The sequence below is a fragment of the Tupaia chinensis genome, unplaced genomic scaffold (assembly GCF_000334495.1).
Source record: "Tupaia chinensis unplaced genomic scaffold, TupChi_1.0 Scaffold000301_1, whole genome shotgun sequence".
Classification (NCBI taxonomy): domain Eukaryota; kingdom Metazoa; phylum Chordata; class Mammalia; order Scandentia; family Tupaiidae; genus Tupaia; species Tupaia belangeri.
Genome location: NW_006159791.1, coordinates 762,938 through 772,785, shown reverse-complemented (window position 1 = coordinate 772,785; position 9,848 = coordinate 762,938). Strand labels below are relative to the sequence as shown.

The window sequence follows — 9,848 nt, the reverse complement described above, 5'->3', positions numbered from 1 at the left end:
GGTGCGCACATGCCCCCTATAGAAAAAACCTCAAAAAAAAAAAAAAAAAAAAGCTCATTTAGAGACAAGTTTGGTGAGCTGCAAGGCTGGTCTCCTAGGTAGTTCTCTGTTCATGGGTAATAAAATCTTACAAGTGGCTGTTGGCCAGATTAGTCATCCTGAGGTTCCAGAGGGTCACGGCCACTAGAAGTCTGGGTAGGGGCTTCGCACTGGTCTTGCTTAGAGATACAGAGGCAGCCCCTCTAGTCATCCAGACCTGGGTTTCCATCATTCATCATTTTCATGCCCACTTCGTGAATTTCGCAACTCCAAGTGCCACCTATGCAGTCCCCCTTCTCCTCGCCCACCTCTCCATGACTCCTGTCACACCTCTGCTGACAAGTTTCTGGCCCCAGGCACCTCGGATCAAGGGAGGGGGCAGCAGAGAAGGGACTTTCCACCCTGAAATATTCAATAGGTCCTGCTGCCAGCTGGTGAGCAGCCCGGGCATTGGGGCTCTGTCTTAGGGCCCTACCCAGTGTCTTCTTAGTCCCCATGACCAAGAAGGAGACATGATCACCTCTCAGGAGCAGAGGGAGGCCATTGCTTAGCCAAGGCTCCAGCTGAGAGCAACCTTGACTAGACCTGACCCGGCCGGGCCTCCAACTCCACAGCTTCTGGAGTCTCAGGTACAAGCTCGCTGCCCTGAAGTGCTCTTAGGCTCGCTCATCCTTGTGTTTAAACCCAGAATGTCCCCGTGAAACCGAAGCCACAGAGCCCGTCTCCTGAGACCTTCTATGGTTAACACACTGTTTCTTCATGTCCTTGGGCTTCAAGTTCCCTCTTCTGGAAGGAGATATAGAGAACAGCACAACTATCTCAGTGGGAGGGACAGGGGTGATTGGCCCAGGGAAGAGGGTGAACAGTTTGCTGTGTATGTGCACATGTATTTGTGTGTATGTATGTATGTGTGCATGTACTGCTGAGGCCCTAGGAACAGAGCTGGAGTGCTAATCCTTGGAGGCAGTAGATGGCATAACCTACACACAGGACCAGGGGTTTGAACATTTGTCCTGGGCCCTCTGATCTCCCAGGGCCTGACCTGTCCACTTGGCCCATCTGGGACCCTGCAGTTGAAGTGCCTGTCAGGAAGTAGCTCTGGAATGACCACATATAGGAAATGGGGAACAGCAAAAGTTCTGCCTTGAATTTTTGCCAAAACCACTAACACTCTCTCCTTCTGGTCAGAGGCTGCTTGTGCAAAGTGAACTCCTCAGTGGCTGACAGGAGGCCATGGCTGGGACCTTTTGAGGGTACCGATTCTATACCAAATAACACACTGTGCTCTTCCCAAACGATGGATGCTAGTCAGGCTCTGGATCCCTGGGGGGCAAGTCATAAGGTCAGGGATGAAGTTTAGTGATCACTGAGTTCAACCACCTCGTATGGGGAAACAAGGCCCAAAGGAAGTGAAGAACTTACCGCTCCAGCATCCGTGTTCTGCAGTCAGGAGTTCTGAGGTTGGAGCAAGGGACAAAAGTGCCAAGCCAGGCCTCCTCGGTTTCACTCTCCCCTTCTAGTCCATCATGGCACTGACCACACCTCTTTCTCTAAGGCTGGCTTTCAGGGATCACTGTCAGGAAGCCCTGGCATGGAGTGACTCCAGCTGACCCTAGCCAGAGCCCTGTCTTAGCCACACAGGAGGAAGAGCTCTAACATGCTTCAAATTCCACCTTCCCCAACCCTAGGAGAGTGGTCAGCCAGCCAGAAGGACTGAGGTTTGAGTGTCCTATAATCCCAAAGGGTGTGACAGGCAATATTTCCATCTCCAGAGCAGAGAAGATCCCCTATTCCTTCTCTGCTTCCCCAGTGTCCATTTCCTTTCCTGGGAGACCACTCTTGGGCCATGCCGTTCAAGTGGAAATAATTCTCCTCCTGACCCCAAGAGAGAGCACATTATCCAGGCCTGGTACTTCTTCTGAAATCATTGGAAATAAGTCACATTGTTTTCTCCTGGTTGCCAAAATGGCGGAATGGAAGCCTGAAGCTGCTGGAGGCCAGCATGCCAAGGTAAAGATGAACTTACCCAAGAGAATGAAGCCATCCAGAGAAGCCCAGCTCATGGAGGCAAGAGCCTCACATAGTATTTGGGCCCCTGGATCCAACCAGACCTGAAGCCCTGGGCTTCTTAGGTGTGTGGGCCAGCACACATCCTTTTCTGTTTCGAATGTTGAGTGTTGTCGTTGGTGGCTTACACTGACAGAGCTGTGACTTGTAGCAGGAACAAGCAAAGTTCTCACAGGAGGCCTAGTGACTCCAAGAGGACCCCAGGCCCAGGGAAGGCAGAACACAACTTGCTGGACAGAGAGGCTCCTTACCTGTGCTGGTTTGGCCATGGTCTCAGGTTCTGCAGCAGAAACCACTGTGGAGAAGAACGAGAGCCGGTGAGATCCCCCCACACTCTGCTCCTTTCTCTTCTTCCCCTCCGTTTTCTCTCCCTGTTGTTTTCCAGTTACCTCCAGCTTCTGGGAGCCTTTCGGAGGACAATGGCTAGACTAGATGGATGGGAAAGGCACTTCCCAAAAGGGAGGTCATGACCACGACCACCTGACTCCTCCAGGCCATGCAGGGCACTTGCCGCAGCTAGCTTTCTTTCACCTAACTCTCACGGCAACCTTGCAGGCATCAGCGTCTCCCTGTCCATAGAAGAGGCTGGGACATCACCATATACAAGCCCGGGTTACACAGCTTAGGACTGAATTCAGCAGCTCCCAGAATCCAGAGTCCATATTACCTGCACCCCGTGTGTCCTCTGTCTAAGTCACCAAAATGCCTTCAGAGGGAACCCAGGGCTTCTCACTCTGCAAAGGATAAGACTCGTAGGGAAGCTTTAATTGCCTCCCTTCCCTGTAAAGGTTTGATTATTATTATTATTTTTTTAAGTAAAAACTGACAATCAAATTAATAGGAGGCAGGAGAGAAGCATTCAATAATTTATTATGTGCAATTATAAATGAGAGCCATACAAAATATGAAACTCAAAGAAGGGCCGGGTGACCGAAGGTTTTAGGCCTTATAATTTCGGGGTTCCTCTACAAAAGGAGGAGTGGGAAAAGATGCAAAGTATATCCTATGCCTAGGCAGGTAAGGAGCAGCACCCCCAAAAGCCTGCTGGCATCATCTGCTTACTTTACAGACAAAAAAAAAAAAACAACTTCTTTTCTTTAATTGCCAAAGGGCATGTGCACACCTGAGAGAGAGAGACACAGAGAGAGAGAGAGAGAGGCTGAGAGAGAGAAAGCACCTCACAATGGGGCATGGTCATGCCAGTCTCTTCTCCATGCTCCATGGACTGGAATTTTGAGCACACACTCACGTGCCCGGCATGTCTTTTCAGCTGCTGGAGCAAGATTTGCTGTACAGTCGGTCATTGGAATCTGGCTGCCTTAACCACCAGGCCACAGGGCCAGCCCAGACTTTTCTTTTTAACGCTAATTCTGTGTCTATATCCCCTCTAAATAGTCATCTTGAAATATGCCAAAGAAGGATATTATTTGATGGTGGCATATTTTGGCCTCCCACAACTCAAGGGGCTTCCCCACCTGCTGTGAATGTCCAAAGGACTCCCCTTCCTTAGCAGTCGGTAAACAGTTACCATCTCTTTGGAGGTGGGCACTGCTCTAAGCACTGAGGACACGGGGGAAATAAGATCTTCTAAACTCTGCTTTTCTGGAGCGTATGCTGTAATGGGATCAGGCCGTGATCAGAGCTAAGGAGAAAAGACAAGGATTGGCAGGAGAGTGACAGGGGTACACCTCAGAGGTAGAGTGGTCGCAAGCCTCAGGACCACACCTGGGACAGCAAGAACAGCCCCGAGCTGGAGGTAGCTGATGTGGCAGCTGTGAGTGGGAGGAGATCGGTAGGACACGGGCTCAGGTAGCCAGTGCCTGAGGCCACTTTAAAGATTGAGTATTTTTTTTTAATGGGACAGCACCACTGACGGGGGCGGGGATCTGAACAAAAAGGTCACATGATCTCACTGGCATTGAATAAGGACAGCTGACACAAGAATGTATGCAAACAAGGCAAATAGGTAATGGGCTGGCACACCACAACAGAGCAAAAAAAAAAGGGCATTGCTAAACACACACACACACACACACACACACACACAGTCGCCAAGAAAGTCATGACACATTTTAGCACAGAAAAACACATCATGACTTTCCCCACGACTATTATATATGTGTATATATGTATATATACACACATGTTATACACACATGTGTATATATGTTCATATGTACATGTATGTATATATACATACACACATGTGTATGTACATACATATATACACACATATATATACACACACACAAAATTAGAATAAAAGTCAAGGGCACACAACATAAAGTTCTTTGTGGAAGGTGGTTAACATGGTAGTGTCTTGATTTGATTATCACATACTGCTCACGTGTTGAAAAAAAACACATTATGTCCCACAACGATGGACAACTGAATAAAAATAAGAAATTATAAAACTAAAAAAAAAGTGGATAAGGAAAAAAGGGCAGGGGTGTTGGGAGACAGGGTCTGTAGTGCAAGAATATGGAACAAAGGTTAATTACCTAAAACAGAAGTGAAAAAAGTAATGTAACTGGGGGCCAGCAGATGGCGTAACGGTTATGTCACTGGACTCCCATGAAGTCGACCGAGGTTCGGTCCCAGATCTGAAGGCTTCAAATTCACACTAGGTGCATGTGTGTATGTGCCCAAAATCCTAAGGGGAGAATGAGGAGAAGGGATTGTAGCATGGCAATCCCCTGTCAGGGGTGATTTCTCCCTTTCCGTTTCGGTCTCTCTGGCCAGTGCACGTGGCCTATGGCAAAAATCTCTCTTTAAAAAAAAAAAAAGAAAGAAAGAAAGAAAAGAGGGCCTCTAGGGGCCAGCAGGTGGTGGGGCAGGGGCTTTGGCCAGTTTGTCCAGGTGTGCACCAAACTGCAAACGGCAGTCATCAGGTGGGGCTGGGCATAAAGGGCAGAGACAATCTGTCTGCAACTGCTGCTCAGCTCAGCTCAGCTGGAGGAAACCCAGCTGTTTCCCTAGCAACCAGGGGCCTCTCAGTACAAATGTGCAGCTCTCCCCAGGAAATGGAAACTGCGGGGGCTCCCCCACCCCTGTGGAGCGGGGAAGACACACACTTCTACCACACGATCAGGCTGGAAGCCAGCTCTGGGTTTCCCCAAGCCTGCAGGACAATGGGGGCAGAGGGCAAGGGAACCCCAAGGCTAGCAGAGAAAGGAGGGCTGAATGAGGCCCAGGAAGTCAGCTGACAAAAAGGGAGGGAGGCCAGAGGCCTGTCACCTGCGCCTCCAGCCTTGAAGAGTTCTCTTTTGGCCTTGTTGCTGGAAACTTCAGGTGCTGGCTGCAGCCCAGGCCTATCTGGATGAGAGTCCCTTTCCAGCGAGAGAAGGCACAGAGGAGAGGCCTCCAAGGCTTTGGGAAAATACTCTCTCAGCTCTTAAAGCAGTTTCCGTGCGCCTTACGTGAGTACATGTTTTGCGTACGTGGAAAGCAAGCTTTTCTTCCAGCAGTAGGTGTTCAGATTGTAGTTCAAAGAGCCAGTCTCCCTGCAGATTCTAGCAGCCCTTCCTGAGACTTCAGGGAAACCCCCAAGCTAATCATGGACATGCCATTTACCCTGTCTTTAAGAGGCTCTCTGGGGGACCAGCAGATGCATGATGTTACATCTCTGGACTCCTACATAGTAGAACAGGGCGTAGGTGCATGCATGCCCAAAATCCCAAGAAAAGAATGGAGAAGGGACTGCGGTGTGCTCACCCACTCTGGGGAGTGATACCTTGCTTTCTGTCTTTCTCTGGTGAGTGCGCGCATCCTATAGCAAAAATCTCTCTTTAAAAAAAAAAAAAAAAAAAAGATGGACCTGGGGGGCCAGCAAGTGGGGAGACAGGCTGGCAGGTTGTGTAGTGGTTAAAGGTGCTGGATTCCTACATGGCTGCCTGCAGTTCAAGTCCTGGACCCAGTGGCTTGAAAGTCACAACAAATATATAAATAAATATTTCTTTTTAAAAAAGAGGGCCTCTAATCCCTTCCAGGACAACCCACATCCTACTTCTCAGGTTGGCTGAATGTCATGTAGCCAATGTGTTTGAATCTAGAAAGGCCCTTAATGATCTTCACTCCAAGCCCCTTATTTTCTAGAGGGGGTAAATAAAGGAAGCTCAGGGAAGGAAGGTAACTTGCCAGGAACAACACTTTGTTCCCCAGTCCAGGGTCCTAACAGGTTCTGCAGTTTCAGGCCTGGCTGCAATGCGACACTGGGAAGGGCCCACAGGAAAAAAATCCAAGGTTCTGGCTCCTGTTTGTTCTATGTGACCTCACACAAGCCAGGTCTCCTCCTTGGTCCTATTTCTTCATCTCTATAATGGGAACACCGATATCTATCACCCCCTCTGGGAAGAGCCATAGTGGGTATAACTTTTATATATCAGGCAGGGGAATAAGGGGAGGGAGAAATACCATGACCTACCCACCCGATCTGCCCCTCTTGGTCTGCCCCTCTTGTACTGATACTTTGTTGTGAAAATCCCTGGTTGAAAGTACTTTATATTGAAAGGGATATGCAATTAGAAGAAAAACTGGTTTTTCCACCTGAGGGAGAAGGCGGTCCATTGGACCCCTACCTGGATAGGACAGAATGAGCACGTATTAGATTTACTTTGTTTTACTATCAGCTACCCACAATGTACTGAGCTGGAAAACTGCTCATCAAATATGAAATACTAGAATCAGATAACCTGGAGGGTCTTCCTTTGAAGTATGGATCAAGGTGAACAGCCTCCATCTACTAAGAAGGATGAATAACATCTCCACAACACCAAGGCAGCCAGGTGGCAGTGAACCCCGTGGGGATTCAAAGCAAGGAGAAATTTCTCCTTGCTTTCTTTTCTTTTCTTTTTTTTTTTTTTAAGAGGTTTTTGCTATAGGGTGCGTGCGCTTGCCAGACAGAGAGAGAGAGACAGAGAGACAGAAAGCGAGAAATCACCCCCCCCCAGGGGGGATGGCCACGCCGCAATCCCTTCTCCATCTTCTCCATTCTCCTCTCAGGATCTTGGGCATGCACACACACGCGCCCGGCGTGAGTTTAAGTCACTGGGTCCAGGACTCGAACCACGGTTGACTACATGGGAGTCCAGCGACATAGCCATTATGCTAACTGCTGGCCCCTCTCCTTGCTTTCTAGAAGAAGCAGCATTTCAATCCAGCTGAGGATGGTGGTTCTCAACCTCATGCATGTAAGAATCACCTAGGAAAGGGGGGATGGCCACGCCGCAATCCCTTCTCCATCTTCTCCATTCTCCTCTCAGGATCTTGGGCATGCACACACACGCGCCCGGCGTGAGTTTAAGTCACTGGGTCCAGGACTCGAACCACGGTTGACTACATGGGAGTCCAGCGACATAGCCATTATGCTAACTGCTGGCCCCTCTCCTTGCTTTCTAGAAGAAGCAGCATTTCAATCCAGCTGAGGATGGTGGTTCTCAACCTCATGCATGTAAGAATCACCTAGGAAAGGCCAGGTCTCACCCCAGAACAGTAAAGGCAGAATCTCTTGGTTGAAATCACTGCTCAAGACTGGCAAGCAGGTACAGGCAACACAGATACCTCTGTCCTCCTGGGAACCCTGCATCTGTTCTGACCCGGGGTATCGTGAGAGCTCATCGTAGCTGATTATTCCAGAAAGCTACTGGAGGGCAGAGTCACCTGGCTGGCTCTGTGCTGCTGTGGCCACCCTCTTAGTCCTTAGGCTGCAAACACATTGCCTTCCTTCCCCTTTGAGAGCTCAGGGCACACTCTAGGAGGAACAGCTCGCCACTGCTCAACCACTGGGAGCTGGACAAAGGGAGGGTGTTGTCCAAGTGATGCCAAGGCGTGGCTTTGAGGAACAGTTGTCTCCATCAAGTTCTGACTAAGACAAGATGCTTAGGCTGACTCTGTTTCCACATCCACAAAATGTATACAGAAAAAACTACACATACTAAGATTGCGGCATGGCCAACCCCCTGGGGGGTGATTTCTCACTTTCTGTCTCTCTCTCTCTCTTTCTGGTGAGTGCACGTGACCTATAGCAAAAACCTCTCAAAAAAAATGTAGTAACAGATGAAGAGCACTCAGCACAGTGCTTGGCACATGCAAAGGCTCAACAATGGCAGCGATTGTAAGTGCACACATTTCCTATGGAGGCAGTGTGGCACTGTAACAAAGACAGACCTTGTAGTACAGACCTGAGTTCAAATCCTGACACTGCAAAATCTTAGCTAAAGACCTTGGGTGAGTAATGTAATTCCTCTCTGCTTCAGTTTCTTTAACTCTGAAATAATAAGCTCATAAGGTTGGTGGGGGTTGTTTCTTTAGAATTTATTATTATTATTATTATTATTATGTTAATTTGCTATAAGGCACATGTGCTCACCAGAGAGAGACAAAGAGAGAAAGGGAAAATGAGAAAGCCAGCCAGCAGATCCAGGACTCAAACTGTGGTCAACTATGTGGGAATCCAGTGCCTTAACCACCATGCCACCTGCTAGCCCCACAATCTCATAAGACTTTAGTGAACAGTCAATGAAGTAAAGCACGTAAAATACTCAGCATGGCCAGGTACAGAGTAAAGGTTGAATCAATGGGGCCCTGTCATCACAATCAGCATTGCTGGGGCAGTGGTTTCCCATGGTGGGGCGCTGGGTAGATTGTCCACTAGGCCTGAGAGAACATCACAACTTTCTACTTGTCTTTATCTTGTCCATTTATGTTCCATGTGCAATGCTTGTTATAGACACATATATATGTAAATATGTATGTATAGAAAACATATATATATGTATGCTCCAGCACACATTAGCGGTCCAAGTTGACAGACATACACAAAAACTTGGAATCAATGGAATGAAGGGAGAAGGGAGAAAGCCAGGAAGAACAGTAGCATCAATTTAAGAGAAAGCATTTCTGCCCTTGGGAGGTAGCCTGTGACTTTAGAGGACCAGAATGCACTTTTGAGATGAGTGAAGGGGGTGAAAAATCAGACGTGGGGGGAGAGCAATTTCAGAAAAATCAGGAGGTAACCTGGCGCCCAGCCTTGGTGGCATAAGCGGTAGCACACTGACCTGCAGTGCTGGAGGCCACATGGTTGACCACGGGCTTGGATCCCGGGTTGACTGAAACATGCTGGCATGTGCACTCTAGGTTCTGAGCAGCTGGGAGGGCAGGGAAAGGAGATGACTGTGTGCAAGACCTTTGGAGGATGCCGCTCTCATGTGTGCTCTCTCTCTTTTTAAAGAAATAAAATAAACTTAAAAGAAAAAAAGAAATGAAAAGAAAGCCTGGAAGATCTTATAAAAACAAACAAAAAACTCCACTGAGACCTCTACCTCAGAGGAATGGCCGTGGACTATTTCATGAGTCACATCACTCCTCGCTCACAAGTCTCCAATGATGCCCTTCAAAGCCAGCTCCCTTAGCTGTCGTCGAGGCCCTTGGTCATCCTTCTTGACTTATCTGCCCTCCTCTCACTCCTCTCCACCCGGCACAATACCCTCGCTCCCCCAGACCAGGAATGTCTTCCACCAGCATTTTCTATACAGCCTTCTAGAATCTAGACTATTGCTTCTCAATTCTGGCTTCCTTAATTCAATCTGGGGAAGTTTTAAAAAATTACCAAAGCACAAAACCAACCCTCAGAGATTCTGATTCAACTGTTTTGGGGTCAGGCCTGGGTTTTGGTAATTTTCAAAAAAAAAACTTTCCTAGGTGATTCTTAACATACAGGAAACAATTCAAATGCCACCTCTTCT

General features: G+C 48.3%; 1 protein-coding gene across 2 annotated transcripts in view; it reads right to left on the bottom strand.

Annotated features, from left to right (window-relative positions):
• The window catches only part of ANXA6 (annexin A6), a 56,542-nt gene that overhangs the window by 41,994 nt on the left and 4,700 nt on the right, over positions 1-9,848 (bottom strand). For both annotated transcript variants that reach the window (XM_006150833.3, XM_014588726.2), the window contains exon 2: positions 2,358-2,401. In XM_006150833.3, the coding sequence (XP_006150895.1) occupies positions 2,358-2,375 (18 nt within the window). In that variant the 5' untranslated portion in view covers positions 2,376-2,401. The remainder of the gene's footprint in view (positions 1-2,357; positions 2,402-9,848) is intronic.